At 37.6% G+C, this 13,265-nt stretch overlaps 1 protein-coding gene across 7 annotated transcripts in view; it reads right to left on the bottom strand.

Moving 5' to 3' along the window:
* Positions 1-304: 304 nt before the first annotated feature.
* Positions 305-13,265, bottom strand: part of ABCB1 (ATP binding cassette subfamily B member 1) — a 65,720-nt gene continuing 52,759 nt past the window's right edge. For 3 of the 7 annotated variants that reach the window (XM_035318924.1, XM_035318921.1, XM_035318926.1), the window contains 8 exons: positions 13,018-13,221; positions 10,108-10,208; positions 8,985-9,125; positions 7,435-7,591; positions 6,025-6,222; positions 3,061-3,267; positions 1,380-1,526; positions 305-678 (listed from right to left, as the gene is read on the bottom strand). In XM_035318924.1, coding sequence (XP_035174815.1) covers positions 472-678; positions 1,380-1,526; positions 3,061-3,267; positions 6,025-6,222; positions 7,435-7,591; positions 8,985-9,125; positions 10,108-10,208; positions 13,018-13,221 — 1,362 coding nt within the window. In that variant the 3' untranslated portion in view covers positions 305-471. Of the gene's footprint in view, positions 679-1,379; positions 1,527-3,060; positions 3,268-6,024; positions 6,223-7,434; positions 7,592-8,984; positions 9,126-10,107; positions 10,209-13,017; positions 13,222-13,265 lie in introns of those variants that run through there. The other 4 variants (XM_035318923.1, XM_035318922.1, XM_035318927.1 and 1 more) reach the window with 4 other exon arrangements.

Consider the following 13,265-nt stretch of genomic DNA (forward strand, 5'->3'; position numbering starts at 1 on the left):
TGACATTGGTGCTGGGGATGGTTGGGCCAGATGATCTTGGAGGGCTTTTCCAACCCTAATGATTCTGTGATTCTAGGTCAACAGACTGATTTCTATGATTCTGTGAGACCATTCACCGTGTGCCCCCCAGCTCTTCCCAGGGCTGGGTGCTGCAGTGCTGCTCCTCTCTGTGCTCTGAGACAGAATCTGCACCCTGAGTCCTTTGCTGTGCAGTTTGGGAAGGCAGTCAGGATTTTTCATAATGTCCATGTAGTTTTTGAGTAGCTACAAATTTTTATGCTGGAGGCAGAACATTCAAAGAGCATTAGGTTCTTAAATAATGGAGGTACATTTGCTTTAATACTTGTGGGATTTAAGGAAGCTAGTTACAGAATTTTATCAAAACTAGAAGTACTGAAATACCCTTAAAAGGCTCAGACAAAGTATTGAACCAGCTGTACAGCTGCACTCAGCAAGAGCTGCTGCCCTTTATCATACACTGCATGGCCTACTTTGAACGTTGACCAGAGAATAGTAGATGCCTTTTTCAGCCAGGAGCTGCTGATGAGTCCCTTGCTCTACGACCTTGCCATTCTGGATCACGGCAATCTTGTCAGCGTTCTGGATGGTGGACAGGCGGTGAGCTATCACGATGCAGGTGCGACCTTCCCTGGCTTTATCCAGCGCTTCCTGGACAATCTGCGCAATGAACAAGCAAACACAAGACAATATACCAAAAGCTGGGGCAACTTCCAAGTTGAGCTTCCAAGTTTGAATTTATCCTGCAGTGAAAAACTTACACCTGATGACTGTTCAGTCTCCCTGTTTGTACATGTAGAGTGGGGATCAGGACACAGACCATTTATTTTTATATAAGAAACTTAAATATTTTTGCTCAAGGTTGTCAATGTACATAACCTCTAGAGGTGACACAGTTTCAAATTTCTTTTCAGTTTTTCCCTGCAACCTGCCTTGTATCATAGTTCCATATTTCTATTCTTTGTGCAATTGGTCTGTGCTTGAAATGCAGCTGGCATCCTGACATCCTGCTAAAAGCTGCAAGTGGAAAGGTGAGGCAGGCTGTGGGGGAGAGCTTCTACTGCCCTGCCCTGAGGCCCTCTATTTCCTGGCATACTGGAAGTCCTCCAACTGCAGGGACACAGCCTCTGCGTCATTTCCCAAGGGAGGCTCCTTACAGCCAGTCAGAAAGCCTCTGTTACTCCATAAGGAACATTTTGGCTTCTTATGAAAATAAAGAAGAAATGCAAATACTTATTTTCATAAAAGTCTTCTATTTATAAAACTCCCATTTGGGGTTTTAATGTGTGGGTGAAGATGTCCCAGTCAATGCACGACCAGCCAACTTGCAATCCCAGTTACCATTTGCAAAGCCAAGGTACCTTTTCACTTTCCGTATCCAGAGCAGAGGTAGCCTCATCTAGCAGCAAGATTTGGGGCTGCCGTACAAGTGCTCGGGCAATAGCAATGCGTTGCTTCTGACCGCCGGAGAGCTGGGTTCCTCTGTCTCCCACACGTGTGCTGTATTTCTACGTACAGAAAGGCAGCATAAGCGTAAACCTAGATGTGGATCTGATTCTGTGAAGCATGACATTTGAGCTGCATTTCCACCTAGGTATGATTCTGGGGCAGCACAAATGACTCACAAGTGATTTTCCAAGTGGGTGAGGACCCTACAGAGAATCACAGAATGGTTGAGGTTGGAAGGGACCTCTGGAGATCACCTGGTCCAACCCTGCTAAGGGCATGGTGCCCTAGAGCACAATGCCCAGGATTGCCTGCAGTAGCTGAGCTGAGAAGCACATTGACCAGCGTATTTAGTTGCAGAGCAAACCCCATGATGTTGAGCAAGAGCAGTGTCATTTGGTTTTGGGTGAGGGACTGCGGTGCAGAGAAGCAGGGTGGCAGGCATGGGGTGAGACAACGAGGCTGTGATATTGCAAACCCAATGGCCTCAGCTCAGCACCTGACAGCCTGGGCAGTCAGCTCCTCTTTCTGTTCTCTGTAAGAAGGAAACAGCCTGAGAGACATTGTGAGTGATTTAATATGAACCAAATCAATGTTCTTAGTTTTCAAGGAATTAATTTGAACTAGTGAAATTCAAAATCCCACCTGCCTCACACCCTTAAAACTATCACAGATTTACTCAAGAAATTTGATTCCAACTCTGCATTCCCATATTTGTTAGGCTTCTTGACTGCCTGGTATGTAAACCAATACATATCTTGTGTCTGAGGGATGAGAATTTTCATGAAAAACTCACACATCTCCTAAGTCTGTGGAAGTTTATTATCTCAGAAATACTAGTCTTAGCCTGTACTTTCCACAAAAGTAAGCTGACAAACTGGTGTTAGCTTGAGCTGATCTATTTGAAGAGCAGCTAAGGAGCTCTTTTGCCTGCACCCGCCCTGAAACTGTTTTTTACTCCAAGATGCTGCCTATTTTATGGCAAAAATACCCACTGTGCTGGAGGCCCAGATCAGGTGCATGAAGGGGGTAAAGGTAGGTATAAATAGTGGAGGCAAGAGAAGAAGGCAGTAACAAGATTGTGTCTTTCTGACTGTTTCTGCAAACCAACTCCCTGTGTGACTTCATACTCCTGGCAAATTAGATGACTGCTGTAACAAGGAGGGCGGGAGCAGAGCTCTGTGGCCTGCTGTAGTGTTTTCCTGTTGCTTTCACTTAACTGTAGGAAAGCACCCATCCTCCTCTGAGTACTTTCTGCATGTGTTTTGCTCCAGAACTACTTGCCTCAGTACCAATACCAACTAGGTTACTATTTTAACAGAGACTACTCCCAGAGAGATGAAGACCCCTCCCTCCCTTTCAGGCATCAGCGGCACTAGAATTGAGTAAATGCCTTAAGCCACTGGCACTGCCTAGTTCTCCATCTGTTCCTCAGGTCTTCTAAGGACAAAAATATTAATAACAATTTGAATGTCAAATTCAGTAAGTCAGGGAAAAACTAAATACTTTTACCATGTATTTCCTTAGAAAATCATGAATAGGCAATTGTTTTTTTCTTTCCTCCCAGCTGAAAGTTGGAAATGAAGGCCTAATTACCTTTGGTAGTGATTCAATGAAGGAATGAATATTGGCTTCTTTTGCTGCTCTAACAATTTCCTCATGTGGCACCTCCCGACTGTTATCTCCATATGCGATGTTTTCAGCAATAGTGCAGTCAAACAGGATTGGCTCCTGGGAGACGATACCGATCTGAGCTCTCAGCCACTGGATATTTAGCGTCTTTGCATTTTGGCCATCCAAGAGCTAAAAAGTCAGAAATAAGATAAAGTACCGTGATTAGAATTTATTTATTTATTTATTTTTAATTTAGCAACATTGCAACATTGAGACCTTTAGCAGTCAGGACATCTCATGCTCTGTCTGTTAACTTATACATTTACAGGTGGCAGCAGAGATGAGCAGGTAGGTGTTAAAGCCTGTTTACAGGTGCAATTAATAAAATATCATCCAAAGTCTCCATAAACCTAGAAAAACATCAGAAGTATGAAGCCATTTTACTGCGCTCTACTTTTTTATCACCCTAAATAGAAAAGCTGATACAGATCTTCTGCCATGTTGCTATCACTACTAGAGACATCTGGTATTATGCTAGTGGCAGAAAGCTCTGTTTCAGAAACCAGTCAAAAATCTACACCATGAAGTGTTTCCACTCCCTTTATTAACAGCTTTATCTCATCTCTGCTTTGCTAATCCAGAAGTCAGATGTTCTTGCTTCTCAAATGACTGTAATGGGGGAAATTAATGGACAGTAATCCCTAATCCCATAACTGGATATTATCTTTGTACTTCCAGGAGAAAAAGTCCTCTACCATCGCTTGCTCACGTAAGATGAGGCATGTGTAAAACGTATTATGTCCGTACTGGAATTTCTCTTCTTCCACTGTACCTTATCTGTACATTACTATCTCCTTGATAGTTGAGTCTCCTTCTCTGGAGATATTCAAGGCCTGTCTGGACACCTCCCTGGGCAACCTGCTCTAGGGAATCTGTTTTGGCAGGGGGGTTGGACCCAATGATCTCTTGAGGTCCCTTCCAACCCTTACAATTCTGTGATTCTGTGATCTACAATCCTGAATTTAACTCTCTCTCTTATGTGTGTGACTTATTTTGTCTAAAACATTGATCTTTATTTCTACTTTATCCTTTTGATTTCTATCTAAACCAGGACAAATAAGCTGTGGAGTAAATCACCACCCATGCATAGGGATGTTTATCTCTTTAAGGCTGGACTATCTTGTCATTCTGTCTTGTACAGCAACTGGCATTCCAGAGAGCCCTAATGTGGGGCTTGGATTCCTCAGTGGAACAGTCATCAAAAAACAGAAGGTTAAGTGTTTCCCTCTTTACAGTAAGATTTGTATTTGGGTGTACATGATGCTAGGGGCCCCCTTGTAACAAAAAACTTGACTTGCCAGTTTTTCTCTATGAGTGTTGATGAGATGAATCTGTCTTATTGCTCTCAGAATGTAACAAAAGCTGTTAAACTATCATACACTCAATTAATATTTTTTCCAGTCTCAGAAAAAAATATCTCAGAAGTCTGTGGCTGTTCTCTCATTGACAAGCATCAGAAACTAAATGCAAGTTCATAGAGTCATAAAACCATAGAATCACAGAATGGTTTGGGTTGAAAGGGACCATAAAGACCATCTAACTGCAACCCCCTTCCACGGGCAGGGACACCTCCCACCAGACCAGGTTGTTCAAAGCCCCATCCAGCCTGGCCTTGAACAACCTTCAGGGACAGGGCAACTCATCAAGAAGAAGCTGAAAGGTCACTCCATCATTTTTGTCTGTCAAAGAGACTTCAAGCTGCAATTCAAGTTGAGTGACAAATGACAGTTTCAACTTCCATGCAGAGTCAGGACTATGGTCAGGATATCTGGGTCTGAGAAGTCTGAGTTTGATAGTCACATTTTTCTCTGACTTTTAGAGGCCAGGAAGCATTTATGCTAACGAAGAAAGCATAGTCTTTTGGTAACTTTGCAGTCACAACTTCTTGAACTACAAGAAGTCATGGTGCGTTGAGGTGATTTATGTGTTATCAATAGCAGTAGATAGATGGGAGCATGATTACTGTGTAGATGTAACAACAATTAGAAAATTGTTAAAGGTTTCAAGTTTCTATACCTGTGTGTGTAGCTAAAGTCATGATAAAATGTCTTAATTATTTTTTTATCTTAACTGCTGGGCTATAAGAGTTAGGAAAGCTTAAGGATCTGTTCTTTCCAGCTGCAGCAGATGCCACATGCATAAGCACAGCTTCACTCTAAGGTTGGGAATGAAGGGATGGGTGGGACAGATAAATAAATAACGTGAGTTTTTGAGATGGTTTCATGAACCGTGAATGCAAACTGCCATTAGCAGATTGAACTGCATTTTACCAGCAGCGCTACTTTCAGGATAGCTCCAGCTGTCAAGAGGTTTGCTACATGTATGCATTTCTACTCTGATCTTCAGTGAATAGCCCTAGCTTTCCTCATGTCCTCCGTGCAGAGAGGCTTTGGGATGAACTTTCATTAGTATGAATGTCATAAGCAACGATGTGATATATGTTTCACAATATAGTGTAAATTTTTAGATTTAAAAGTTCCAAATCTTGTTGATAGCATTGATACATCACAGAAGTGAACAGAAATGAGGTGAGAGAGCCTGCTTGTTCACTTTACACATAATAGGGTTAAACTCTTACAAATATGCATTTGTAACCATTGGACTTTATTCTATTAACTTGAAACAGCATGGGGAATTTAGAAATTTTAATCTCCTTCTACTTTCACCATGGTTGTATAGACAATATTGAAAACCCATGTGTTTCTGCCTTTAAGTAAAAAAAAATCAAAATCAAAAATCACGTTAAAAACATTGACAAATGGGAGTAGTTATACTAACAAATACCTAATGAGCTCATTTAGAAGAAAAAATCTCAAAATATATCAGTAAAATTCATTATGCATGTATTAAGGAAATGCAGCTTACACTTTTATATGGAACACTTACCATTTCTCCACTGAGTGGATCATAAAATCTCTCAAGCAGCTGAACAACAGTGCTCTTACCACAACCACTGCTACCAACAAGAGCCAGAGTTTGTCCTTTTTCTACCTCGATGTTCAGGCCTTGGAGCACTTTGACCTCTGGTCGGGTTGGGTAGTTAAATTCCACGTCTTTGAACATTATGTTTCCACCAAATATTTTCTAATTGAAATGGTAGAATTAGATCAAATTTTTAGGATAATGAAACAGATCATAAAAGACTAAGAAAAAGACTAAGTAAAAGAGAACAGTGGGAGTTTTTCCAATGGAACAGACTTCTTTTTTTTCATGGTAATTAATATATGGTAAGATGCTATTGTGAAAACACAAATTTCCTCCTGAATATTCTTTGCTGCAAGCATATTCCAATTAAAATTCTATTCCATAAACACAAATTCTGACAGCTTCTCTTACACAATCTGTTAAACAAGATTACATTTTCAAAAGCAGTAATAACTCTAGGTGACTAACTTCAATCTGCTTTGTAAAGATCTCATTCACATTCTTTTCATATTCTTTGCTGTTTTTTTTTTGTTGTTGTTTTCATCTTTAAAAATACTGAAAATTATCTATTATTTTTGATCTGCACACAGAATCAATCCTTCCACTTAAATAATTTTTCTAACTAATTTACTATAAAATGAGTATTTGTAATATGGACATAACCTACACAAGAAGAAATACAGTTCTTATGTATGAATATATATAAAATGAAAATATAGCCAGATGTAAATGACCAATCAATATCGCAGCTCAAATTTGTGATATTTCTTAAGACTACATAGTTATTTTTCTTATATATATATGTATATAAATATATGTATGTATTTATTATATGTATTACCTTGTGTTTATATATATATATATATATACATGATAGTTGTCTGGAACATTCTGTCCTCTTTGTCATATGAAAGGCCACACACCCCCTTATGTTTATATACATTGTTGGTTACCAAAGTATGTCACAATCTGTTATGGACAACTTGCAAATAAGTTAGGCCTCAACAATTTCTAGTTAAATGTTAGAGACCTAGTTATATGTTCAAGATCCATTCTCAGGTAGCTTCACACAGGAAAGGATTGAAAAAATGTCTCTGATGCATTAATCCTATTTTCACTGGGTCTTGTTTCACCAAGGGGCAGGTGAGGCTGAGAGGATGGTGGGAGAAGACATAGCAAAACTTAAAATACCAATTTGGTTGGATGAGTCAGATGTGAATGGGCTCAGACTATACTTGTTCTCAGTAGCTATGAGAACTAGATATGAGAAATAGATATGAGTGAGTGAAAAATAAAAAGAAAAAAGAAAAAACAGGCTTGAAATAGATTAGTGTTGCACGATATAATGTAGATGACACCGTGGTTACTTACAGGCTTCTCCCCTTCCTCACTGTAACTGTCTATGGAGGGAACTCTTTCAAACAGCATAAACAAGTGAGCAGCTGACATCTTGGCTTTGGCATAGTTTGGAGTCAAAGAAGTGCTTTGTCCTAATGCCATTGCACCAAATACAATAGCTGAAAAAACTCTACAAAAATAAAAAGGAGAAAACTATGTTGATACTGATATAGCACAGACACAGAAAGCTTGTATGGCCAGAGGGGGGGCTTCAGATAAATAACTACTCATTAATAAAGTTGAGGGAGGGTAAAAATTGTCTACTACAAACTCTGTGACTTTCTTCCCTCACTGAGAAAATCCTTTTATTTGTTTTGTTTATTTGCTTATTTTGTAGAGAGGAGAGTAACACTAAGCTTTCCCTCCTTGCCCACTCAGCTGGATTTATTAGAAATGAATGTTTTGATTGCTATGTCTTTTCTCAGTGCTTGAGATGTGGTAGGATGTGTAGTTCCTTGCGCCTCAGTTTCTTCACCTGTAAAATTGAAGTTATTAGTTGTGGAGCAGTCTGAGGTCTATGGAGAAATTTGTCATTCAACAGTTCCTTCAAGGGTCACAATCAAATCCACAAAAATCAAATCAAATCACACAAAAAAATAATAATAAAAAATCAGGAGCAAATGGAAGGTAAGAAAGAGTGAGCAAGGGATGCAGGCATGAAATCTGGGGTAAGCAAAGCGCAATACAAGAGCAGGTACACAACAAGGCATTCACATGAGTACATAGGGAAAGGGAAGCTAATGCTAGTACTTGAGAAAGTGTTGGTGTAATCAGGGTAAGTTGAAGGTTTAGCTTCAGCTGTAATTTTTGCCAGGCAAGACGTGTGGCAATTGCTAAACCAAAGCATGGGAGGTGACTATTGACAAATATGGACAGGGATTTCAGCTGCAGGGAGACAAGCAGAAGACTTGGTTAGATGCTGGAGATAAGGAGGGAGCAAAAGGAAGGCTGGAAAGGTGCCAGTTGATAGGAACAATGAGCAAAGAGAAGGCTGGGAAGATGCTACTTGATAGGAACAGTAACATCAGTTCACTGTTAACACTTGAAGAAGCTTTTCCAGTTCTACCTGGGCATTTACTAGGTTGGGTGTTTGCTGATCTTTCTCCTGCTCTCCACCTTTCTTGCCCCAGGGCTCATAATTTCCTCACTTTCATTTCACTCGTTACTTGCTCCATTTACCTTCTAATCTTGTCTACCTACACCCCCTACAGCTAAGCCATGTGATTCTGCTGTTAAAGGAACCTTATTGGTCATGAAAATAGGGGTCAGTTTTGCTTTGCCTGACTTTATTTTGCCTTCTTTTTACCCTGATTGCAAGAAAAAATGTATGTAGGTAGCTAAATGTAGTCTGAAATTATCACATTTTGGATTTGTAGTAACATGAGGAAGGAGGGGTAGTATAAGAATGAAAGTACTTGTTTGTTTTCTTCAGTTCCATATGTGATGATTTCAAGATACCTATAGCAAAATGAAACACATTTTTCCATATGGAACCTAAAAGAAACTAAAAAGGATATACTTACAAAAGCACATCTTTAAACAGCATATGTCCATTTTTTACTAGATATGCAGCAAACCTAAAACATCCAGCATAAATAAAGTACATAATAGCTTGCGAAAATGCAAAAGTAAACCCAAAAATATGTGCCTTCTTTACAGAATTTCTGTAACAGAAAAAATATTATCACAATTTTATTGTACATGCAATTGTAACCAAGAACGTAAGTATACATAAGTATAAGTAAAATTATCCTATAAATCAGAGGAATCCTCAAGTCTCTTTACTAGTTTATAGTAAGATAATCTCTAGCTCTTTGTAAGATCCTAACCTAAAACATTATAATTCCTGTATGCTTCAGCTTTCTGTCTGTCTGCAAAAACTCATGTAAGAATATTGGGACAGAAGAAGAAATTGCTCTAACTCTAAATATTTTGAGCACATATAATTTGTATTGTTTTCACTTCACGCATTCATTAAAATTATTTCAAAAAATATAATACAGGTGCAATTTAAAGATTCAACCAAATAACAAATGAGGAAAATCACCAAGAACTTTAGAATTTCTACAGAGCAGAAACTACTTCAGTAGAACAAATCTTTGTGTTTTATCCTTCATTGAACCAAAACAAATCTTAAAATCAGTCGTTACATTCATGAGGTTTCACTTGATCTGCAATGGTACTTTGATAAAATAACAGAGTGAACAGAAAGGTAAACTGATGTGCAAGTTCCCTCTTCCATTACGGTTCCCTCCTTGGGAAAATTCCACTGATTTTAACAGGAATCTTACCTAAACCTAAAGACAAAACCTGACTTTTGGTTTGTTAAAAAAATATACATATATTTCCTCAGAAGGAAAGCCTCATGATTATAAGAATTAATAAAGACTTCCATCTCCAAAATTAGAGCAGCTAATAATGATAGTATTGAAAGAAAGTAGGCTTTGAAAGAAATTATCATTTAATCAAAGACCATTAGTTTGAACAGAAAGATAATTTGTATTTTCTATGTCAAATCTGAGGTTGGAATTAAAGAAATTATAATGTACTGAAAGAAGATAAATTGTTTTCCAGTTGATTGGTGTTAATTTTTTTAAAAAGGTATATTTTAATAACCTATTTTTAAGAAGCAATTTTTTTTTTTACCTGTATGGCACTTGCAAATTTTGCCCATACATAAACTCAAATTTTCTTTCCTGAGTCAAAGCAACAACAGTTCGAATGTTTTCTATGGCTTCAGACGCAATCTGTATTGGAGATTACATGTTCATTGGCAGAAAAACAAGATTAAATGGAAACTTTTAAACAATCTGATAAACAGAACTGGGAATGACTGCAATAGAAGTGACAGAATATGTCTACAATACTGTTGAAAGTGTGGTTGCAACATATGTAGATACACTGCTGTTAAATATAATCCAATTAGCATGGATTATAACAGTAAAGTTGAGTCAGCGTACTTTTTCGCAGTCCAGCAATGATAGTTGTTTTTTTTTTTTTTTTTTCTTTTTTTTTTTTTTTCCAATGAGCTTGTTCGGCCAGTCACGAGGATGATGCCATGCAGCTATCATTGCTGTTGGTGCCCAGTCAGGCTAAACTGAACACGTCTACCTCACCTGAAAATGTGGGGCTGCAGCTTGAACAAGTCTACCTCACCTGAAAATGTGTGTGGGGCTGCAGCCTGAACATATCACCACCTCTTCAAAAGCAACTAATCTGGGGCTCACCCTGAAAGGAATAATCTTTCCCAGTGTGCATTCTCTGCATTTTTTGACTATCAGATGACTTTCAAAACACCTAAAGGAGAAAATCAAAACTACTGCATGTTCATAAAAATGTAGAAATATTTTTTCTAGTATATATGGCATCTTAGCATTTAATTCTTATTAATTTTATACCTTTGAAAATCTTTCCATTTTGCCACAGTAAAAAAAAAAAAAGGTAAAAAAAAAAAAAAAAGTGAGTAGAAGTTTTCCAAAATGATTAATGATGCTGGGTACCCAATCTTGGTTGAAAACTAGAGGAAGGTTAAGCCTTGATTTTCTTAATGTTCCCCTAATATTAAGGGGATTCACTTGTGGTCAATTAATCAGTTTCAATTAATTCATCAGAATTTTCTCATACCAACAATTGATTTAGGCTTGGTCAACAATCCAGCAAATCATAACTCAGAAGGTAAAGCATCTTGGACAGACGTTTTATAAAGTACTTTCCTAGAGTACTATACTTACTCCAGCTCAAAATTTAGTTCTGATGTACTGATTTCACAGGGGATAAAAAAAGCAAACCAAACCAAAAAACAAAGAAACAAACATAAAACCAAAACTATTCCTCCTCTCTAGAAATTTATTTAGGACCTGGAACTTAAGCTCATTTTTGTATGTATTATCACCAATGTAAGATTTGTACACTGACAAATCTAATTGCCTTTACAGAATAAATTTCAGTAGCATCTGGCTCTTGGTTTGTATAAATGGAGCTAACTAGCTCCATTATGTGTGCACAAATAACTCTGCTGCTGCTGAGGAAGGAAGGAATTAATATTGTTTCTGTACTACCTGCCAATAAGAGTAGTTTATTTCTATCTCTCACGTGAAGGTGGCATTTCTTCATTGGCTCTTTGCAAGGAAGAGACCCTTTTCTAAAGAGCAAGGTAGTTTTTCAACCTAAAGCTAAAAAAGATGCCTGGGACCTGTTTTCCTTCATGTTGATATATTGAGAGTACTGTAGAGCTGGAAAAGAAAAAACTATTTAAGCTAATACAGTCTGCCAAAACCAGATTTTCAGGTCATCACATAACAATCATCTAACTCTTACAAATAATCTCCAAGGCAGTTGGCGTGAGATAATGATAAGCAGCTGAAATCAACTTGACTATGAGATAACTTTAAAATATTCCGGTGCATAAGAATGTGTAATGTTATTTGTTTGGCAAAACTTTATTGTAATCACCATTTTTAATTTCTTCTTGATTATCCTATCACACAAAGAAGACTTTTGAATCATCAGCCTTTACTGTAAAGGTAAATAATAGCTTGGAAGCAAACATGGCTTTCAGTCTTCAACTCAGGAAGAAAAAGGAAAAGCAATTCTTTACACAAGAGCTAAACTCCAGCTTAATAATCATAATTATGCACTTAACAGACCCTTCCTTCTACATCATTACTTCTACATAACAATAATAATAAGTGGTTAGACAATCTGTAAGTCAGAAACACAACAGGTTAAGTTACATGAGTGATAAGATTCAAATAACTAAATTACATGGAAATACCTAACACATCTACCTATAAATAGTAACTGTCTCCCTTACAAAGACTAACCCCATCTTTTCTTTATGTCTGTATAATAATAATAGCTTCATAGACAGGTAAAATGAATTTTGCTCAGACAATTTAAATATGCTTTAAAGCTGAGAAGCTTTATTGTTTTCTCACTAGAACCTATATTGAACTTGCTTTTCTTCAAAGCAAAAACATATGGTGCTGGATTGTTTCTTTATTTCTTTACCAACTCACAGGAGGTTCCAAGGTTTACTTTCAGCTCCTGCATTACCCTGTCTTGCATGTTCCCAGCTGCTGTATACTATAATTTGTAGTACAAGCTCAACTGAAATACATATTTATATGCCCTCAAAATCAATATTCTTTTAAAATAACTTTTCAAAAAAATCTTTAAATTATTTTGTATTTTGATTATAATCACCAGTCTGCTTTTTAGCTGTGCATATAATCACATTGTGAACTAGAGAAAAGTAGGAAACTGGAACATACAGCTAACTGATGCTTAATTTTGCTATTGACATTCTATATCTCTTTTCAGACCATAAAATGATTGCACTGGATTCAAAGGAGAGTTGTGGGACACCTCATTTATTAAATTCAAGTTGCATTAAACTTTTCAGTTTTCAACTTCACATTTTCTGTATCACCTTTTCATCAGAATAACAACTCAGACTGAGTTTGAGGAGTATATTCTTGGCCCAACACCAATATCCCTATTAAGCAGCACTGTGTAGTACAACATAAAAATAGATTAAAACGCCACTGAACTCACCTTTCCTGCAGTTTCCAGTTCCTTTTTATCTTTTTTTGCATGTCCAGTAAGCATCTTCATCTGAATCATTCCTGTTACAGCAATAACTGGCACAATGGCTAAAAGCAGAAGAGTCAACTGCCAGCCATAGGTCAATGACAAAATGATCCCAGTCCCAAGATTCGCTACATTTTGAGCAATTAATGCCAGTCTGGAACCTGTAGCCTGGAAAAGAATGAAACCATCGTAATACATGGATTTATTTGAAA

The sequence above is a fragment of the Oxyura jamaicensis genome, chromosome 2, assembly GCF_011077185.1.
Source record: "Oxyura jamaicensis isolate SHBP4307 breed ruddy duck chromosome 2, BPBGC_Ojam_1.0, whole genome shotgun sequence".
Taxonomy (NCBI): Eukaryota; Metazoa; Chordata; class Aves; order Anseriformes; family Anatidae; genus Oxyura; species Oxyura jamaicensis.